At 52.4% G+C, this 21,297-nt stretch overlaps 1 protein-coding gene across 2 annotated transcripts in view; it reads left to right on the forward strand.

The window, feature by feature from the left end:
* The window catches only part of CNTFR (ciliary neurotrophic factor receptor), a 209,465-nt gene that overhangs the window by 182,696 nt on the left and 5,472 nt on the right, over nt 1-21,297 (forward strand). For both annotated transcript variants that reach the window (XM_071730239.1, XM_071730240.1), the window contains exons 5-7: nt 2,997-3,114; nt 3,898-4,064; nt 11,041-11,204. In XM_071730239.1, the coding sequence (XP_071586340.1) occupies nt 2,997-3,114; nt 3,898-4,064; nt 11,041-11,204 (449 nt within the window). The remainder of the gene's footprint in view (nt 1-2,996; nt 3,115-3,897; nt 4,065-11,040; nt 11,205-21,297) is intronic.

Consider the following 21,297-nt stretch of genomic DNA (forward strand, 5'->3'; position numbering starts at 1 on the left):
CTGACATCCCTGTGGCTCTGGAAATGCTGTCTCTTCAGAGAGATGGGGGTGGTAGGACTGTCCCCATGAGACACCTTGTTCCTGCCCTGAAAGGGAGGACAATACCTGGGCCAAGACAGGCTTCATACAGCAACATCCCTTCAGCTGCAGCAAGGGCAGCAGGCTGGCAGAGATAGAAGAGTAATTTTGTCCATCTTCCCCTGGCTCTCCTTTTACCTCTGGCTTGCTAAAAGGCACCAGAGGATAAAAGATGGAAGATGCTGTGGGCACAGAGCCTAGGGGCTAGATTTGGAGCTCTGATCGTGGAGTGGAGGCCAGAATCGTCGAGGCATTGAAACGTGTGAAAATGGGACATCTTCAAAGGCTGCTGCAGAGTGAGGATGGAAGTGGGAGGCAGTTTGGGCAGCCCCGTTTCCCCGGGCAAAGCAAACCTGGAGCTATGAGCCCGCTCCAGCCAGTTCAGCAGAGGAATTAGCATAGATCACCAGAAGCCGGATCCAGTGTGATCAAAGAGACAACGGAGAGATGTCTCAATGCTCAGGTGGACTAAATGCAGCTCAGCACTAGCACAGCGCCTGAGGGTATACAGGTAGGGCAGAGCCTCCTCGCCGGGCAGGGACCGTGCAGGATTTTGGGGATGCTCACTGAAGCCTGGTCTGCCTCCTGGTGTCGTGCAGCTGAGCGCAAGCAGCAAGAGGGCAAGAGACTCACGGCAGCATCCCCATCCTCCTCTTCTCCCCTCCCCGCAGTATTTCCAGCACCAGCCTGGCTTGCCGGGTGCCAGGCGGGTGCTGTTAGCCCACACTGCCACCACGCGGCCGCTCGGACCCCAAAGGCGATCCCTAAATCCCCTGAACCCCTCCACCCTTCCCAAACACCTGCCGGGTGCCCCCGAGCGTAGTGTCGTCGTCCTCCCCCCGTCCCTCTGGCCCCTGTGAAGGGCGATGTTGCCCCGCGTTGATCCCCGCCTCTCCCCGGGGGGCAGCTGCGGGGCAGGGAAGGGGTTAAGGAGCCGTCGAGCAGGAGGATGAGTATGGAGCTGCAGCAAGGATCAGGCCTTTGCCTCTGGCCTTGCGATTAGGCACTCTGTTTGGCTGCGGACGGTCTGCTTGAATAATTTAGCTGGGAGGCTCATTAACCAGGCTCTGGCCTTCGTCTGCCAGCTGAAGGCTGAAATAGCTATTAGGAGGAACACGCCTTGGTACCAGCACAGCCTCCCCTCCCTGCCATCCCCCTCCTTCTCCCTTGCTCCTGCCGCCCTTGGCTCTCTTCCCATCTGTTTGCTCCCTCTCCAGCCCTGCCCCAGAGCTGCCAGTGCTCCATGCAAGCTCTGAGCAAGTGCTTCATACCAGGTTCTTCAGCATGGTACTGCAGCTGGAGCCTGTGGCATCCCCCCAGAAACCTTTTCTAGCAAAACCCGTTGTTATTTTCTGAGCCCGTGGGCTCTGCTGTGCGTCACAAAGCCAGGATCCCAGATACCCACCCCAGCAGTCCATGCATATGGCAAACCATTTGGGTTTTCCCTCTCAGGAATGCATGGTCAGGCAGGGTTTTCCCACCAGGGCCCTCCTGTACCCCTGGCACCCCCTACAGCTGAGCAGGTGAAGGCCATCCCCAAGTGTGTTACACACCCAAGGCCTGGGCTACATGTGAGAAGACCTCCAGGAAACCAGCATCTCTGTGGGGCTGCATGCCCATCAGGGATTTGCACAGAAATGGCTGCTAATGGGTTGTCCCATTTTGCATTGGTGTCTTGGCATCCTCCTGGTGCTGCTGGCTTCACTGGTGCACCCTTAGTCAAATCATTGCATTCTTTACTTTTCTAGCATGGCACACAGAGGAGTGATAGGTTGGTGCATGCCTCCCTGCACCAGCATCAGTATGGGCTGCTCCACAGCAAGGTGTGGTGCGTGCAGGGTGCTGTGGGACCTGTGATTTACCCTTGCAGCCCTCAGTAGGAGTTTCCCAGCCTGGAGATGCTCCCTGAACTCTTGCAATCTCATTTTTGTTAATGTGATGGAGTAGGGCTCATGCCTCAGCAGCAAGGAAGAGGGCAGTGAGCTGTGTGAAGGGAGTGCCACCAGGACCACAGTGAAGCAGAGAAGTTTGCACTGAGGCTGACAGGTCTCTTACCTCTGCTTGGAGATAAGAGTGTGTCCTGGGATATCCCAGGTGTGTCTGTGGGGATGAGGACATGAAGGAAGGGAAAGAGGGACCACAGCAGGTTCAAACAGCCTTTCTGAGTGAACCCTGGTGCACATCCACCCCAGGAAATGTATTGAATGGCAAAGTACTGTTCTGAGGTGCTGCAGAAAGTTAGAGCCAAACTCTGCTAAATGCAAATGTCCCGATATCAAGAGGAGTTGACTTTGGTGTCAGTTCAGATAAGGTGGCCAGAGGTAGGCTGCTTCCCTCTGAATGCTGTCATCCCATCTCCAGAGCCTCTCTGTCTCCTGGCAGGCAGGGCCCTGGGGTAGGATGCTTTAGCCTGCTGCTGAAAGTGTTAATACCATCAGTCCTCCTCCAGAGCTGAATTTGCTCTGCTGATTTCAGGTTTTTCCTCCTCATCCTGTCATAAGTGGTCCTTCTTTCTCCCTTTGAGGGTGTCAGGTCTTTTGGGGGAACATCCCTCAACAAGAAGTTTAACTCTCCCCAGGGCAGGCAGAGAAAGCCATTATGGCTGTAGCTTAGTGGGGTCAAGAGAGTAGCACCTCCTCCCACCAGCAATGTCTCTGTAGCAGCCTTGATGACCAATTCCCTGTCTCCTGCCAACATCCCCTGCCACACTTTCTCACATTAGGACTGGTGAGCTGCTAAGGGAGAAGGTCTGATGGAGGACCTCATCAGCAGACAGAGGATCAGGGCCCCAGAGTAGCCCCATCTGATAAACTCTGAGATGGCAGCAGCTGAGAGTGGTGGGACATCCTCCTGGTTCAGAACTTGGTGATAACCTCATCTCAGTGGATAATTAATTGTTCTTTCTTTTTCCCTGGCAGCCCCCCCAAAGGAACCACTGCTGATGTGCCGGTCCAACAACTACCCAAAGGGTTTCTACTGCAGCTGGCACCTGTCCACTCCTACCTACATCCCCAACTCTTTCAACATCTCTGTCATGTAAGTGCCTGGCAGGGGAGTGAGCAGCAAGACATTTTGTCCCTGCAGCCTGGAGCGGGTCCTAGTCAGTCTCTTCAGCAGCCCTGAAGTGTCTGAAGGGTCTGACCTGTGCTGAACATATAGGATCAATGTCCAAAAAATGGGCCTGGGGACAATGCACCCAGGGCATACAAACTGGATGCTTGGCATTGTGAGTTTGTCCCAGGAAAGCTCCAAGTTCTCCAGAGGGGGTCGAGGAAAGTCCCCAACTCCCGGATTCCCTATCCATGTCCCCTAAGTCCATCCTCTATGCACCCCTTGTCCACAGTGGAGGTAGTGCCCACTGTTTTTCTGTTCATTTGGCACAGCCATGCTCCATTCTGCTGCATGTCCCTCATCTAGAACTGGGCATGGCATGGCACCATCTCTCACCCCATCACTGAGACCTGGTACAGCTCATGGCTGGTGCCATGCCTTAGATTTTGGGGGGTTGTGTTACCAGCAGGAAGGAGTTCCTCTAAGTTCTTCTTACCAGAGGGACAGAGCCAACCCCAGCAGGGTCTCATGCTTCCCTTGGGACCAGCGTTAGGACATCCACCCCATTCTCCATGCAGGCTTGGGATGAAATGTCTCACACATGAGCCTGCAAAATTCTCTGTAAGGAGGAAAGCATTTCTTTGGCTGCAGCAGGGCCTGGTGAACTGGGGAACATAACACTGCTCCTTCTGCCTGCAGTGGCATGGGTGCATCCCCAGCCCAAGCACAGGTCTGTAAGTAACAGCTCTTCTTACCCCTGCTTTCCAGACATGGCACGAGGGAGATGGTCTGCGAGAAGGATGTGTTCCTCAAAAACAGGTGTCACATCAGATACCTCCAGCTCTTCTCAACGGTGAAGTACAAGGTGACTCTGACAGTCACGAATGCTCTGGGCAAAAACTCCACCACTCTCACCTTTGATGAGTTCGCCATAGGTAACTTCCACGGAAACAACTGTCCTCTCCCAGAGGGTGTTGGGGTTGGTGTGCTCTGACAAGGAGCCAGGGAAGGGGCAGGTTTTCCAAGTGAAGCCTCTGCCTACCCATGCATGAGATAGAGCTGGGGTCTGAGCCCCATTGGCATCCTCCTCATGCCTCCCCTGATTCTCCTGGCCCTGCTTTACTGGTGCCAGCACCTGAGCATGCTGGGGGAACTGGGCATGATGGCCACAGGCAGCTTCCATGCTGATCCCATTGGTAGGCTGGTGCTGTGGCTGGTCCCATCCCCAGTGGTCCAGGTCTCCCCTGGTTGCTCAGTTCCTACCTGCTGAGGGGCTGAGGAAGTGGCTGCTATGTACTGGGGCAAAGGGCTGTGAAACTGGTGTGGTTCAAGTGGTGTTGCCCTGCTTGCTTCTCTGAATATGTCTAAAAGAGAGGTTTGGTATTTGTTCTGGAAGAAAAGTCATGGGAATTAGGATTGGAAGAGAAATTAAAATGTCTCCTCAGAGGAGGTCATTTTTTGCCCCCATCCCTAGGCAGGATAAAGCCCTCCTGAAGTCATTGTCAAGCAGCCCTTACCTAACATGCTCCTAAAACCCTTAATCCCCCCACTGCACCTCCTCAGTGCCCCAGCTGGGCAATGGATGCTGTAATGCGGAAGAGGGAGCAGGGAGCCCTAAGGGCCTGGGTGTCCATGCTACTGACTCTGCCATGGGGGTGCTGCCCAAACGTGTCCAGACCCAGTGTGTGGATGCTTCTCCAACTGTGAAGGATGAGCATGGCAATTCAGTGCCAATCACAGCAAAGCAGGGAGCTGGGCACAGGGATTTTGCCTCCAGCCAAAGACAGATTACAGCTGGTGCCGTGACAGCACTGTCCATCCTCACAGAACAGGAAAAATGGAAGAGAACAGAGTTTAGGAACATGTCGAAAAACAATTTGCTGGGTACACATGGCAATTACTGGACCAGAAAAACAAATAAATGAATCCTTGAAGTGCAGCCAGCAGCCAGTCTTTGCCTTCAGTGTGCTGCATGTGCCAGTCCTGAGCAGCTGGAAGTGCCAGCATACAAGAAGAGGAGCTCCACCACTACCCTGGATTTTCCCTTTCTACCCCAAATCCTGGAAAAGATCAATCAAGAAACAAAGCTCCACCTATGAACAGAGTGGGGAAATTATTTTGGAGCAGAGACTGTCCTGCCATGTCCCTGAAGCCACCATCCATATCCAGAGCTTTTGTTTGTTGGTGGGTTGCAAACACTGATAGCAAGACAAGGAGCTGAGCAGGCAAACAGTGGAGTTTAAGTCACTAGGGTGCCATTAAATGGAAATTCTTGTGTTTGTGGAAGATACACTCCTTAAAAATGAAGGTAACCTCCAGCCTGTGGGGCCCAGGGCAGCAATTAAGCTGCATTTTCTGAGTTCCTTGCATTCCCTCCTGCAGGAGTTCAGGGCATCAAACTGTAACATCTGCATCCCACCCATGCCCTGCCTGGATTCCCAAACATCTGGTCCTCCATCCAGCACACAAGAGTAACCCCCCCTTGGGAAGCACACCCAGCTGCAAGCCCCAGGCACCCCAGCACCAGCACAAGCCAGATCCAGCTCAGCCATTTGAACTCAGCCTGGGTGTGAGGAACAGTGAGGGGAGGCCAGTGTTGCCCTGGGCCTGCCATCAGTGTGGGTGTGATATTACTTTCTATTGCAAGAGCACCCAGAGCAGGGCAGGCAGGACCTCTGTCCATGTCCCAGCAGTTGTGGTGGGAGGTGAAGCCCCCCCAGCACCCCTGAGCAGATGCTCTAATACTCTCCCAGGTGACATCTGGGGAAGGGACAATGAGCTGATGCCCATGAGAAGGGCTGTGTCCTACACCCCAGAGCCAGCCCATTCCCACAAACACTTCAGTATCAGTGACTTTAAAATCTCCACCTTCTATGAGATCACCCACCTCAGAATTTAATACAGCTGCTGTGCATAAGAAGCACAGACACAGTGATGATTGAGTGCTCAAGCAGGCACTCAACAGGCTTAGCAGAGTCATTACAGGATGAACTCAGCTGCCGCTGATCAACCTACTCTGAATGGAGCTTCTCCTTGGGCTGTCCGGGTGTTTCCAATTAAAACAAGTGCACCATGTTGGAGTATTTTGCCAGGCAATTTGGTTGCCTGTTCTCCTTGCATAAGCTTCTGAATTTCAGTGTCTGTTATGACTCTCTTGGCCATGCTTCTACCTTGTTAGGGATATCCTTGTTATCTAGCACCCAGTAAGTTCCCCCAGGGATCTCTGCCACCGTCATTTGGCCTAAAATCTCATCTTAAATCTGTAGCTGAGGACAAAACCATTGCATCTGCTCATTGGAAAAACTGCATAATATCACTGCAACACATGCATGCATCCTGCTGAAATGGAGAGACAGCATCAACCAGCAACAATGCGATGATGCTTCTAAAACAGGGAAGTCAGAGTATGCCTTCTTTTTCCACTTAGCCAAGATAAAACTGCCACACCTTCTACATAGAGGTTAAACCCCCAGCATGAAGCCCTGATCTTGTGTCCTGCTGGGGACACAGAGCAGCCTGGAGCCAACAAAGAGCCAGCAGCAATCCCTCCTGGTGCTGGCTGAGCCAGGAGTGGACCCACTCGAGTCAGGCCACCCACCCAGCCTGGGCAAACACAAAAAGCCTCCTGGGAATGAGTGACCTCCTTTGGTTTTGCTTCCTCTCTCCTTCCTCCCTCCCTGGAGCCCTTAGCAGAAAACCCCTTCCCCAGCTTCTCAGAAGATGGGCTCTAATTGAGTAGAAAATGACTACTTACTTTCTTTGGCTATCCAGAGCCTTTGCTTTGTTGGCAGTCTTGTCATGCTGGTGATTATCAGCCAGCTGAAAGGGGTGGTTCTGCATTTCCATTTTCAATGATGACTGGACAAGGTTTTCCATCCCTCTGCCCCCCCTCTCATCACTAGGAGATCCAGGCTGCCTTCCTCCCCATCTCACTCCTGGAAATTGTTTTCATGATTGCAGCTTCTGCAAAGGTATTGATAATAGTAGACGTGAGACTGGGGAGGGCAAGGTTCTGCAAAGCCCTGCAGACATAAAGGCCCCAGCCCAAGGCAAGAGGAGGTGGGAGAGGAGGTGGAGGAGCTGAGGAAGAGAGGGCTTGATCACTAGGGAGGCATGAGGTGGTGTGTCAGGAGCTGTGCACCTCCCTTGTGAGGACCGGTGGCTCTGAAGTCAGAACATCTATTGCTCTCCAGGACATAATTCCACCTTCCTCACTAGTGTTTCACCCTGAGAACTAGGTAGCTGGCACACAGATCCTCCAGGAAAGCAGGGACATCACTGCCACACAGCAACACAATGTGCCTCTGCACATTTCTCCTTGTGTGAAGAGACAGGACAAATGAGCAGGAGAAGATACACAGCATCATAAGGAGGGAGGCAGCCTTGGATGGGACCTTGCAGGCATGGATGCATTCTGCACTCTTGCCACCCATCCCTTGTGTGACCTTGGGAAGACTCTTTGATCCTGCAGCTCTGGGGCAATTAAGACACAGAGCATCTCAGAGGGGCTGTTTGAGAACAAACATGCCTGTGTCTGTGCAAAATTCACAGTCTCTGAACATGGGTATACAGTTGCTTACGCAGAAGGTCAGTTCAATTCATACTACTTAGGGAGGCTGAATTAAATTACCTAGACTGACATTTGGCTAAGACATGGAGTTTAATATCCCTCTGCTCGTGGAAAATGCCAGGGGATATTTAACAGCCACAAGGGATCCATTTTAGCACTCATTGGAGAGACAGGATGGGTGATGGGCCCCTCCATGCTGCTGGTTTCAGCTGCCTTTCTGAACCACAGACTTCATTTCAAGATGTGTCCTGCAGTAGTCAAGGGCAACGGGTAGCCAAAGACTCAGAGCTAAGTGTGAGTGTGCAGACCTTTTAAGAAAAGCTGCTCCCTGCATCTCTTTTTGCACACCAAGACCTTGCTTGGCTGCACCAGCTGAAAACCAAATTGGAAGGAAGAGCTGTGAGCTGCTTCCCAGCCATGTGCCCTTCACAGGGAATGTTTTGGATAAGGGATAATATTACATCTGGTTTTGTAGCTGCTTAACCAGTACTCAGCCTAATGCCCATTGTCCGTTATTATTATTATTACTATTATGGCTTTTATTACATTAGTGCCTCCAGGCCCTCACCAAGGACAGGGCTCTGTTATGCTGACTGATGTGCAGCCCAGCAGCCAGTTCCTCACAATGTGTGGGCTAAATGGAGGCAGACAAAGGCTGAGGAAGGAGAAGCACTCGTCCCCATGTGTCAAGCTGGGACCCTGGAGCCTGCAGAGGGTAAAGGACCCCTTCAAGGTCACATAGAAATCAGGGAGCTGGGCACAGCCCATGTCCCCTTGCTCTTTAGCTGCCCCTTACAGTACCAGCCCTGATGTTTGCCCAGATGAGCATGGTGCAGTGAGGTCTGTCCTAAAGATGTAGGTCTGTCCTTGCTGGACCAGCTGCTGGAGTTGCCATCCCCTTTCCTGGCTCTTGCATCCCCACCACTTTTTGAGGGATGTGGCAGGAGCAACTTTGGCTTTGTGCTTTTTGGAGGGGTTGTCACTGCTGTGCTCACTAGCCTGGGCTGGGGGCACATCCCCTTTTGATGTCTGGGCTCTGTAATGCTCAGTCAGAGCCAGGCAGCCCTACCCTGCACTCCACAGACAGTCCCAACCCACAGGAGTAGGACTGGGGGTCACCAAACAGGCAGGTAGCTCCCACCTCAGCATCCAGTGACTTTTTTTTTTTTTCCTATTCTTCAGCCCACCACAGTGGCATTTCTCATTGCTTCCCAAGCACACTTGCCCTGCCTGGACGACTGCATTTAAGCTGTGCCATGTCTCCAGGCTGGCATGTCAAAAAGCAGGGCCAGGTTCCCTGTATTACCCCAAGGAATATTCCACCTCATCCATCCCCAGCCCGGAGCTTTTCTCTCCACTTCCTCACTTCAGAGCCACAGTTTGGAGTCATCTGCATTCGTTCAGCCAGACTTCTGTTTTGCAAGCTGAGCCTGCAGAGCCAGCACTGGATTTATACTTTTCCGTGTGCGTTTGGACTCCAAGTCCCTGCTGATGGAAACTGATGTCCAGCTCAAGCCTGGAGATTCGAAGAGAGCAGAGAAACTGCATAGCCATCTGGAGTAGCTCAGCCCCAGCAAGTCATCCCTGCTGCTGACGATAAAGCTCTAAGTGGAAAAGTATCCCACCCTGACACAGAGAGGGGTCAGTGGGAGCCAGGAGGTCACATGTAGCGACTGTGTTCTGGCCCATGGGTGTTTGCTCACTAGCTGCTCCCCTCCTCCTCCTCCTCCTCTGGGAGCAACCTGTGGATGCTGGGTGCTCTGGGGATGGAGAAAGCTACCAAGGCCTCCTTGTACCCACTGCATCAGAGGGAAGGTGTTGGGATGAGGAGAGGCTGTGGGGGTGGTGGTAAAGATGACAGTAAAGGAGGATTGCAGGAGGGTGCTGAGCAGGAGGGCTGGGGAGAGGGAGGTGATGATGGGGTGCATCTCAGGGGGAACAGGGCTTTTTCCTGGTCCCACCAAGGTGGCTGAGCTCTTTCTTCCTTTCAGTGGCCCTCTCTGCTTCACCAGCAGCCAAGAAAGGGTTTGAAAGCATCAAGGTCTGGTTTCTCTTAAGAGGGGCAATCAGCGGTTGTTCAGGTGGTTCAGTGTCCCCTCTTTCTGGGGACACTTGCTGAGATGCCATCACCAATCTGGAGTGGAGATAGCAGTGAATGGCAACACACACAATGTCACTTGCAGCAGACATCAGTGCCTGGTCCCATAGATCTTCAAGCAGAGGGAGAGATCTCCTTCATGCACAGGACAGGACTGCAGGCAGCAGGCAAGGCTAGGAGGGAGCAGTTCATTTGGCATCACTTCCTCCTTCTCCCAGGGAGGGCTGGGGAGTGTCCTCTGTGTGGACTTCACTGCCCTGACATCCACAAGCAGGAGGAGACCTCTGAGTGCAAGGCAGGAGCTCTGCTAGGCACAGAGCTGCTCCCTACAGCCCCAGCTTTCCTCCCTCCTCCATGCTTGGGAGTGGAGTTTGATGTTGGCACCTTCTGAAGCTGCTTCTTGAGGTAGTCAGAGCCAAAGGACCATTACTCAATCCAGAGTTTTTTCAATCCAGGAGGGATCCATTGGCAGACGTGTGGACTTTGGAGGGGGCTAAGAACCCTCCTAGGACATGAGGACTTGTGTGGATTGCTGTTCATGTGCACCAGGAGCTCTCTTATACCCCAGTTACAGCTGTGCACTGAGCTCCTTCCTGGCCATGGGAAAAGGGGAAGCATGGATATACCAAAATCTCTAGACTTTTTGCAGCTTTGATATTGCAGATTGGTAGTTCAAGATGTCAAGAGTTGAGTAAACTCATGGTGAGGAGTGAGGCTCACTTCAGTGGGCAATGCCATTCATCACAGTCTGTCTGCAATTTGCTCCCAGCACTTTAAAAGTAGCAGCAATCCTTCACCCTTGACATATAAAATGTCCCAAAACCCCAGCCCTAAACCCAAGGGCCAAACTCTGCCACATCACTGCAAGGTAAGAGAACTTGAATGTGGTTCAGACTCCCAGGAATCAGGAGATGCAAGGGAAGTGCAGGATTTAGGCTTTGTGGTGTTCACACCCTGACCTAAGTAGCCCTGAGGAGAGGGGATGGCCTCTGCCTTGGCCAGGTGTCCATGTGTCTCCAGCACTGGTAGCTCCCTGACAATGTTTATTTTGAGCCAGGACAGCAATACTATTGACCTGGACAAGAAGAAGTGATTTGCATCTAATTAATTTTCAGAAAGGATGTTCTGCATTTTGGCTGCTCCCCTTGGAAAGCATGTGATGCAAATCCCAGCCAGCTGTGCCAAGCGGTGTAGGGAAGGATACCACACGCAAAGCTTTACCAAGCACCCTCTTCTCTTCCAGTAAAACCAGACCCTCCAGAAAGCGTGGTGGCCAAACCTGTGCCCAATAATCCTCGGAGGCTTGAGGTGTCATGGCAAAACCCTTCATCGTGGCCGGATCCTGAGTCTTTCCCACTCAAGTTCTTCCTGCGGTATCGGCCCCTCATCCTGGACCAGTGGCAACACGTAAGAGATGCTGAGCTGGCTGGGATGGGAGGGAGTGGGGGAAGCTGATGGCTGGGGACAAGATGCCCTAGGGACAAGTAGTCAGGAACCCTGAAAAATTCCTATTTACTTGCAACTAAACAAGATCTGCTTCTCCTTCACCATTTCTCCTCCCTTCTCTCTTCTTTTAACTCACATTCTGCCTACAAATGCCTCCACAGGCTCTCCCCACTCCACATTTTCACCCACAGTCCCTGTCTACTTTCCATGCATATATTCTATATAAAACCTGCCAACAAGATGTAAAAGGCATTTAAGGTATAAATGTCACCACATTTAAATACGCCACTGCCACATTTAGATTTTGAACTGAAGATAAAATATTGCTTGCTGTAACTCAGAGCATAGTCACGGAGTGATTGCTGTGATGTTATCATATTTCTTACTTTTATTTCTTGCTTCTTTAAAAAAAAAAATAGTCAGTGAAATCCTTGGAAACCCAGAGGACAGATTTCATTTGTTAGCTGCACAAAGATAACAAATGGGCTTTTTTTTTTTGCTTTTTTTTTTTTTTTTCCCCCTCTGTGTGCTGCCTGCATCCTCAACTTCTGCAGGAAAACAATCTGCTTGAGGAGAGGTGTGCTGCAACACCGACATGAGCATCCCCTCTGCACAGAGCTAGGCCTGGAGGAAGCCAATTAAGTGCTTTCCTTGATAAAGAATTGCACCCCCCACCAAAAAACCCAAAGACATATAGGAGGCAGCAAACAGTCCATGGGGAGTGCACCTGTGTCCTGCAGACAAGTGGTGTTTTTTTCCTGCCATCTCTCCCTGGGAAGAGAAATGTCCAAGAGAGGGGATGGGAGGCACTGCTTTTGTCTCTGCAAGATTTCCATATCTTGGCAACTTTTTCTTTTCTTGTGTTGGTTGGATTTTTTTTTTATGAGGCTGTGCTGCAGGTCATGTTTCAGATTGAAGAGTTTCCTGACAGCTTTGAGAATCAGAGGAGGGTTGGGAGAGGGTTTTGCTGCTTGTTGTTTTGCCTTCACAGCAAACAAGAGAGCATCCATGGGGCAGCCCAAGGTATAAAAAAGAAGTGTATTAGTTTGCTGTGTTATTTTGGGGTTTTTTCCCACTTCAGGGAGGAGTGCTCAAAATTTAGAAGCTGTGAAAAAAAAGGGGGAAGAATTAATGGGAAAAATGAAACAGAATGCCAATTTTTTTCAAGTTGTGCAGTGGTTGTGGGAAAAACTGATATCTTCACCCTGCCATCATGTGATACAGCCAAGCACCCTGCAAATGCAGGGGTCTGGACCCAGTGAGCTGCCTCCCACCTCAACACCCTTGGAGTGGCCAGTCCCTCCATCACTGGGGGTATTAGGTGGAGTCAAGCCACACCAGTCTCCTCACAGTAGGGCTTCCACTGGGACAGTGTGGCCTCACCATCATTTTTCTGGGGGGGCAGGCAGCAATGGTGGGAAATATTTGGAAGGACTGGTGACATCAGTAGCCACCCTAGCTGGAGAAGGTAGTTCTAGGGCAGTAAAACCTCAAGTTCTGCTGTTTAAAGATAGCCTGAACAGCAGAGAGAGTTCACGGCTCAGCCCTCATGCTGGGTGCTAGGAGGACTGGGAGGGGCTCCTATCCCAGCATCCTAGGAGGGCACAGCAGTCCTGGGTACTGATTTTAATCAATATCTCCTTGCATGAGACATGTCCCTCTTCACTGCCAGGTGGAGAAGTGTGTTTGCAGAATAATTTGCTCATGTGAAAGTGGAAGCATTCAGCAAGTGAGGTACCAGCCTTGTTTTCTGACTCTCTGCCCCACCAGCTGGGCAATGAAAAATCAGATTTGTGGATGATTTGAGGAAAACTGCCACTATTCATAATTCAGATGAATTATTTGCAAAGCCTGATTCAATCATCTCCCAAACAGCAGGGGATGGCAACTCTGCAGCAGCCAGAACTGCTCTGACACCAGACCCCCTTTGGCAAGCTCAGACTGCTTAGCCCAGCCAAGCACCCTGCAGATACAGGAGTTTGCACCCAAAAATGAACTCTGCCAATGCCAACATGGTGGCACCATGGCTCTGCTTTGCTTGACCTATTCTTGTTGGCATTTTGGGGAGTGTCTCTCTTCCTCCAAACCCGGGCAGAAGAGGGAAGGAGCCTTGCTTGGACATCCAATTTGTCCTGTGGTGGTGGTGTTGGGTCTCTCCTCAAAGGGATAAGTGCCCCAAGACAGGATGCAGCCGTCATGTGTGCCACTCTTGGCTGAGGGTATTTTAATTCCTAACAAGGTGAAGGTCTCCTGCCACCATTGCACAGAGCCTGCTTACTGACTACAGGGCAGCTTGGGAACCCAGAGAGAGGAGAAGTCATCCACCAGCAGCCCTCATGCTCTGGCACACTGCTCTGTGCCCAAAGTCCCCCTCACTGAACCCAACAGCTGCCAACCGACCCATGTGGGTTTAAGTGTCTCCTGACACCCCCCTGGCAGCTCTGCAGGAAGCTCAGCATCCCTGTGGAAGCAAACCTACAAGGAAGCACTGGAGACTCCCCACGGCCAGGAATATCCATTCAGGACCTGCTTACACATGGCATGTCTTGGCAGAAGAAGCAGCTTTCTGCCCTCTGCCTCCTGTTATCTTTGCAGGGTCTGATTTGTGCATGGCACCTCTGCAGGCAGGAACCAATGAGCACTAATAGGATCAGATGGATGTTGAGCTGTCAAGTACCTTAGGGCCTGATTCAATCAGCTCCTGCTTTATCCCAGGCTCTTCCTTTCAGGATTTTAATAATGCCAGGCCTTGGCATCAGAAGATGAAGCTGTCCATGGCAGGAGTAGTGGATCTTATTGAGACCACCACCATGTGGGATAGACATAAATGTAGTTCCCCTCCCAGAGAGAGCTGGGCAATCCTGTGCCCAGCCTTCCACCCTGCATCAAGCAATATCTGTGGCTGACCCAAAGCTGAGGGAACACCTCCATCCCCTTCCCAGTGATTTGCAAAGGTGGGTTTGGGTCCCAGCATGCCATTTGCAATCCCTTCCTGCCTGCTCAGCAGCACCTTTCCACTCAGGCTGCTTAGCAGCTGTAGAGTTGCAGTTTGCTCTGAGAATTACATTGATGTGCTCTGGGAATTATTATTACTGTGGTGAGATGATGATGATGAGTTTCCATGTGAGCGTGCAGTGGGGCGTGTGCCGGATGCTCCCTGCACCATTGTGCTGCCTCCCAGAAGCTCCCTCAAGCCTGGGCATGGGCATTTCCCAGCTGCTGGGGATGCAGCCCTGGCACATGGTGTCACACTTGCTTGTCATTGATTCCCCTTCACCCCACCAGCACTGAGCTCACACTAAAACTCAAGCAACTTTAAAGTCACACTTCTCCCTTTCTGGAAGAGGGGCTGGTGGCTTCTCTGCTTCCAGAAGAGAGATGGGCTATTTGTAGCCCAAACAGGTTTTTTTATTCTCTCTTTTTGGCAGAATCTCCCCTTCTGTCTCCTAAATATAAAACATTAAATGTTTAGGGCATCCTTTATTTTTCTCCTGCTTTTAAGTTTGTAATTCAAGCCAGATTAGCGTGGTTTCCTCTTCGGTTTTACAGCCCCATCCTGGCCCCAAGCGAGCTCTCCTAATGCTCTCAGATGTTCCTCTAATGGCTTACCTAGGCTGGAACTGGATACCCTTTCCTAATGGATTGCTAATAGCCTGTTTCTGGTTTTACAGGCTCTTTCAGTTAACTCGCAGCAGCAGCAGTCGCCACACTCACACATGCAATCTCCCTGCAAGCACGTCTACACGCTCACCCCAAGATGCAGGCAAGTGCCCAGGCACCATCCCTGAGCATCTCTGGGGAGCCCAGGAGGAGGTCTTGCAGCTGATTTCTTCCCAGACCCTATCATCTGATGGAGCAGAAATTCCCCTTTTTGCCAGTGCTTGGGAGGGAAATCTCGTGTGCTGAGCACCACCGTGCTCAGCACACATCCAGGAATGTGGCAAAGGCTCAGGAGGTATTTCTTAAGCTGCTTCAGAGCTGGCAGCCAGACCGAGGGAGGATTTCCTCCAGTGGGTTGCAAGCAATTTGCAGATGCAGATCGTGAAGTCTAATTGAACCCATTGGCTGGGCTGACAACATGAAATGTTAACGAACCGTGAGGCGGGCTGCGCCTCAGATCTCGAGATTTGCAGTAAAAGGTCATGAGATATTTAAAGCTAATAATGTGGTTGGGTTCTCTCCTTCCTCTTCTGTTTTGGAAGCATTAGAGCCACGTCCGTGAGTGTCTGCAAAGGCTGAAAACGTCCTTCTTTGGAAAAGCAAGCAGAGGTGCTCCCACTGTCCTGGGACAGGAGGAGCTGGGGTCACAGAGCCCTTGATGCATCTGTGCCACCTCTGCTGCTGCTGAGCAGCTCTGATCCTAGCAAATGATGGGGATTTGGGGGCAAATGAGCAATTTGAGTGTATTGCCAGTTGGGCTCACTCTTGTGAGGAGGGCATGGTCCTCTGGGATGGTCACTGTCACTCATGTGTCAGGGAGGGCTGCCAGGGTGAGCTCAGGCTCATCCCCCAAGGCAAAGCAACATTTTTTGGTCTAACAGGTTTCTGTACTCTCCTGCCTTGAGGCACCCTGAAATAGCCTAAAAGTGTGTGCTATGTGAGAAAGGGGAAGGCAATCAGTGCCAGCACCTACTGCAGCTGTGTCCCTGTCGGCACAGTGGCAATGTCACTTTGCAGCGGGCACACTTCTTTGTGCCTGTTTGCATCCTCCCCCCCTCCCTGCCACCCAAGCCTCTGCTGCTTCGCCTGCACTCCCCTTCTTTGGAAAACAACCTTGCTGGGGAGGTCACCCTGAGTGAGCTGGGTTACAGCTTCACGCCTGGTAGCTTTTATTGCAGCACTTCCCTCCCTTTCCATCCCGGCTGCTAAGTCAGTGATTAAAAAATAAGGGGGGGGGGGGGGGGGGGGGGGGAAGAAAGAGAGAAAAAAAAAAGAATTAATAGATGGGAATAAAATGTTGAGGCTGTAATAGTGCCACTCACAGCTTGGTGGGGGACAGGCAGGGATAGAGCAGAGATTGCCTTGGTGAAGGGTGGAGGTGGGAAATGCTCACAAATCACCCTTACCATGCCCCCCCTGCAGCCCCAGGGATGGAATTGGGCTCAAGACTCTTGGCTGGCAGTGTCTAGATGTTCTTAGCCTCCTTGGGAACTGCTAGTGAGCTAAAAGTACTGAACACCACCACCACAGGATCAGGTGTACAAAGGTACCACTGAGCATCAGAGCACGCATGCATGCATCCCTGTGCCTGTGCTCATCTATATGCTCACACACCTTCACACAGGTAGGATGAACCAGCAAGCTTAGCTTTCCCTGCCTGCAGGAGACCACACCAGACAGGTGCCCATGCCCTGTGATGCCCTTGCACAAGCTGCATTCACCTGCTTTCCCCCCAGCCCACTGCATCATCATGGTGAATGGATCCATGGGCTGAACATGCCAGTGCCAGGAAGGGTCAGAGCTGGTGCTGAGCACCAGAGCATCCCTGATCCCATCCTCCCCGCAGGGAGTGAGCTCTGCCAGTTGTTACTTGGCAGGAGGGGACAGCACGTCCAGAGGAGCCTTGTTGTTAACGAGCTCACAGCTCTGCATTCAAAGATGCTCTTTATTTTAAGCCATAAGGGAGAAGTTCAGCTGCATCTGGTGTGACACAGCCCAGGCTGCAGAGGAGCCCTGTGATAACCTGTCCTCCCAGACTGACAGCGTGGCTGAGCTACATGCAGCAGTGGCACTGCAGCCTTTTCCTGGGGGGAAACAGCAAGGACCACAATTCAGGCTCTGCTGGGCTCCTCCACTACTTAGGGGGATCATTCACTTTAACAGAGCTTTTAGTTATTCCAGAGTCTGGGCAGAAAGTTTTGTCTGGGGTTATCCCAGCTGATTCCTGCGGCACTGCGGAAGGAGGAGGTATATGGGGGCTCATTTATTAGTAATGAATGTCAGACCTGTATGCTCTCCAGACGTGGCTTTGAAAGGGAAAAAGCAAAACATTTCTACATTTTGTTTCCTCCTGGCGACATCTTCTTGTGGGAGACTTGCTGGGGCTCTTTGCAGCAATGCTGCTGCACTTCCCAGCACTGGGGTGGCTTGCTTGGGGGTTACCCCTGCTTTTGGCTCAGCTGGTTCCCCAGGGCAGGTGGGAGCCTGGCTGACATCTCCCTGCAGTTTGCAGGGACTGAAGGCACCTGAAACAGCAGCTAACTTGTGGAGCACGAGTCTCTGTACAACTCACTGCAGCCACATAGCAGGATCTGGCCACTTGTTGCAGGGAAAAGAAGCTGCAAAACTGAGCCTCCCCCCCCTCACAGTTCCCATTTCCCTCATTATAACCTGGGGAGAACCCGAGAGGCAAGGATGGGAGATGCAGGGCAGACCTGGGCTGTGCTCTTATGAGGAGTTTCTTTCCATGTTCCCCCTGCAATAGCTGGGGGGTGGGGGGGTGCTCCCTTTATTCTGGGGAAGGCAGACGCATCTGGACTTGATGCAACATGGGGGACAGACGTGTGGGCTCTGTCCTGGTGTGCACAGAGCTGGAGCATCCCTGCCATGGGACAGAGGGGTGAGCAGCCCCCCCATCCCTGCACTGCCAGCTTCCCAGCAGTTGGAGCACCCCCTTCCCACATCAGGAGCTGTGCTGGGGAGCAGAAGGTGTCAAGGAATGGAAAGCAGAGCCCCTGCCGCCACAGGGGAGCCAGCAAACACATTTTCATGTGGCATGCAGGGAGACAGGCATCTGATCCCCCCCTTCTCACCCTCCCCCTCCTTCCAACACACACCAGCCCTCAGCCCAGCTGCTGGGGCAGGGCCAGTTAGCATTTTCTTACCCCCCTTCCCCATCTGCTTCCAAAAGCCATCTGGGCTTCAGACCTGCCTGTGCATCACCCTGTAATTGCTACCTGGTCGTGTTGGACTAAGAGCAGAGCTCAGGTGGAAACAGAGCACAGTGACCTTTTTTACTGCCAGGGCACCCTGGCAGGGTGGGCTGGGGACAGTGGTAGTGAGGGGAGCCAGAGGAGAAATGGTTTCTTTAACTCCTTCTGTGCCAAGCACTGCAAGGCAGTGCCACCCCTCTGCAGGCAGGTAGTGGGACAAGGGGCACACAGGGATGTCCCCATGGTGTGGATGTCTCTTGTGGGTGTCCCCAGACCTCCAGCACACATGCAGGGAAGACCAGCATGGACTGGACGGGGGAAAGCAGAGCACCAGGAAATCCTCCCTTCCACCTGCCCTGGGTGTCTGTCCCCATTCCATCAATTTAGCACCAGCCCCTGGGCTCATCCTGGTGTTTGGGACTGTCCCTGGCAACCCCTATTACACTTCCAAGCAGAGTGATGGGAGTATGTGGCCACAGCAGTGAATGAGATCCCAGCCCACGCTGTCCTCAGCAAGCTGGCAGCTGAATTACTGGGTTCAAGAGCTAAGGGCTTTTATTCATTTCTCTCTCTCCTTTTTTTTTTTCAATGCTAATAGCTCCGCATTGCACTGGCTACTGAGCCCTCATTAATCTGGGCAGCACTTCACAGCCAGACAGAGTGACTTTTGGCAGGTGCACAAAGGCAGGCAGTGAGACACAGACCCCCCTGGGCCAAAAAAATTACCATGTGCAGCCTTTCTCCAACTTTTGTCTCTGTGTGGCGGGGACACGGATTAAGGAATTTCTCCTTCTGCTTTTGATGCTGTGTGTCCATCCACCCACCCTTCCCCCCCATGACCTCCCCAGTGTCCCCCCACACTGGCTCTCCCTGTCTGTGTCCCGTTGGACCCAGTCCCAGTGTGATTTCCCATCTGCTGCTGCACTTTGGTGCTGAGCCACGGGCACCACGGGGACTTTCTCACCCACCACAGCTCATGTTGGATGTGTCCCCCAGCTGCCCAGCTCAGAAGTGCTGCAAGCAGGCATGGCATGTGTGGAGAGAGATGAATGCTGCCACCTATGACTGACTTTTTTTTTTCTGCTGTCTAAAAAGGAGCTTAGGGCAGCATCCTTCCAGCTCCTACAAGGAAGCTGCTGCAGGCAGCATCCTGGGGGAACATCCTCCCCCTTGACCCTGTTACGCCTAACACATCCCACCTGCAAACACTTAGCTGCAAGCTGGCTGTGTCTGGGGAGAGGCAGGAGTTGCTCCCAAGGGAAAGTGCTCAGCCAAGAGGGCTCTTTGGGCTGGAGAAAATGCTGCAGATGGAGCAGCAACCTGACCAGGCGAGCAAGATCTCAGCCGGGCTTGCTAACTGCAGCCTGTGTGCTGCAGGGCTCAGAGAGCAGCCAGGGGGTGCTCAGATTATGCTGAAAAGACCTAGAGAGACCCACACATAAGCTGGGTAACATTTTTCTGCATTTTTCTGAGCCCTGTTCTCATTCCCTGGTTCCAAGGCAGCCCCAGTCTCAGCACAAGGCTTTCAGGGAGCTGGCTGGTCGCCCAGCAAGGTTTCATTTCACAGCCTCCCTGTAGAAGAAAACTGGAGGGAGATGCCCTGCCAAGTGGGGTGCTTTGCACAGGCCATGTAATTCATAACCTGCCTGGTCTCTTGTCCTACCTGCCCATCCCTTGGTGCCTGGGCCACAGAGATGTGTCCCTGTGAGAAGAGGGTGCAGCAGTTGTCTCCTCAGTCTGCTTGGTGCAGTGGTGGGTGCCAAGAGTCCATCTCCACTGATGACCCTGATCCAGTTTAGGTTTTGTTCTCAGACTGAAGAGGGAGGAAACTTGGTAGGGCTGGTGGGACAGTTCTTAGCCAAGACCCCCTAGAGCTTGGAGAATGCACAGCCATGTCCTGCAGCAGGGACTGGTATCCTCCTCATCTTCTTTTCCCCATTCTCCATTTTGCCCAGGCCCCACAGATTTTCAATTCTCAGCTATCTCATAAGTTAAATGTTCCAAACTTCTTTTCCTGCAGGATGGCCTGTGACCAGCCCCAGGATGGGAGCAGCCTGTCCCCTAGTACAGAATGTGATGGGTACCTACAGGCTGCTAAGCAGCACTGCTCTGTGTGACCAATTATCTGGTCAAGAGGCAGCACCTGTGACCCCAGGGCTGGCTCTCAGCCTCTTTGGTCTGCTGGAAACTCAGGGAAACCCTGCAAAGAACCTCATTTGTTTCATCTGCCCCCCATGCCAAGCTCTGGCCTTGGAGCCCATTGGCAGGCAACCTGCGTAGCTGCCCCTGTGCCCACAGGTCAGATCCAATAGTGTGACCCATAGCATGGTAGAAAGGCATCCCCCGGATCTTAGGGGTCAACTCAGTCACCAGATGTCCCAGTGCTTTGGCTAATGGTGGTTTAGGGCTTAGGCATGTCTCAGCTTGGCAAAATCCCTGCACTGAAACCACCAGCATCCCCTGTTTGCATCCCACTGGCCCCATTGGTGTGAGGAGAAGCAGGACTCAACTTCCCCCCATTCAGCCCCCAAAATCTGCAGTAACACTTTTCTCCACACTGCCCCCCTCTTTAGTAGCAGCTTCACTCCTCATGGGAGGCAGGAAGCCCTTTGCTCCCTGACATCTGTAGGAGGGCACTGGCTGGGCCTGCCTCCAGATGTTGTACAGATGTGGGGCTCCTGTGGGCTGTGGCTGGGCAGCATGTGCAGCTGGGAGCTCAGAGCCCAGGGGACCTCTGAGCCAGACAGCAGGCTGGATGCATGCCTGGGAGAAGATGTAGGGAAGGAAAGGCTCTCACCTGAAGCAAAATCAAAATGCCTCCCTCCCTGGCAGTGATCCCCCAGGATGGATGTAAAATTCTGGGAACACACACTTCAGTTTTTGTGCCAGTTTTTGTTAAATCTGTTCTGGGGTGTTGTGCTGGGGGGACTAGAAAAGGGATGGATCTTCCTCAGGGTGCATTCCTGCTTTTCAGATACTCTTGCAAACAGAGAATTGATGAGCTTAACCATGTGAGCTGCTGCCCAGCTGTCACATCCATCCATGATGTGCCCACCACCCCTGCCCCGCAAGGCAGCCTTGTCCCACGGATGCATTGTCCCACATACCCCTGGACACACAGATGACAAAGCTTTTCTCTCTTTTGGGCTTCAGGATGTGGTCAAGGCCCAGGCAGAAGTTTT

Source organism: Heliangelus exortis, chromosome Z (assembly GCF_036169615.1).
Source record: "Heliangelus exortis chromosome Z, bHelExo1.hap1, whole genome shotgun sequence".
NCBI classification, from domain to species: domain Eukaryota; kingdom Metazoa; phylum Chordata; class Aves; order Apodiformes; family Trochilidae; genus Heliangelus; species Heliangelus exortis.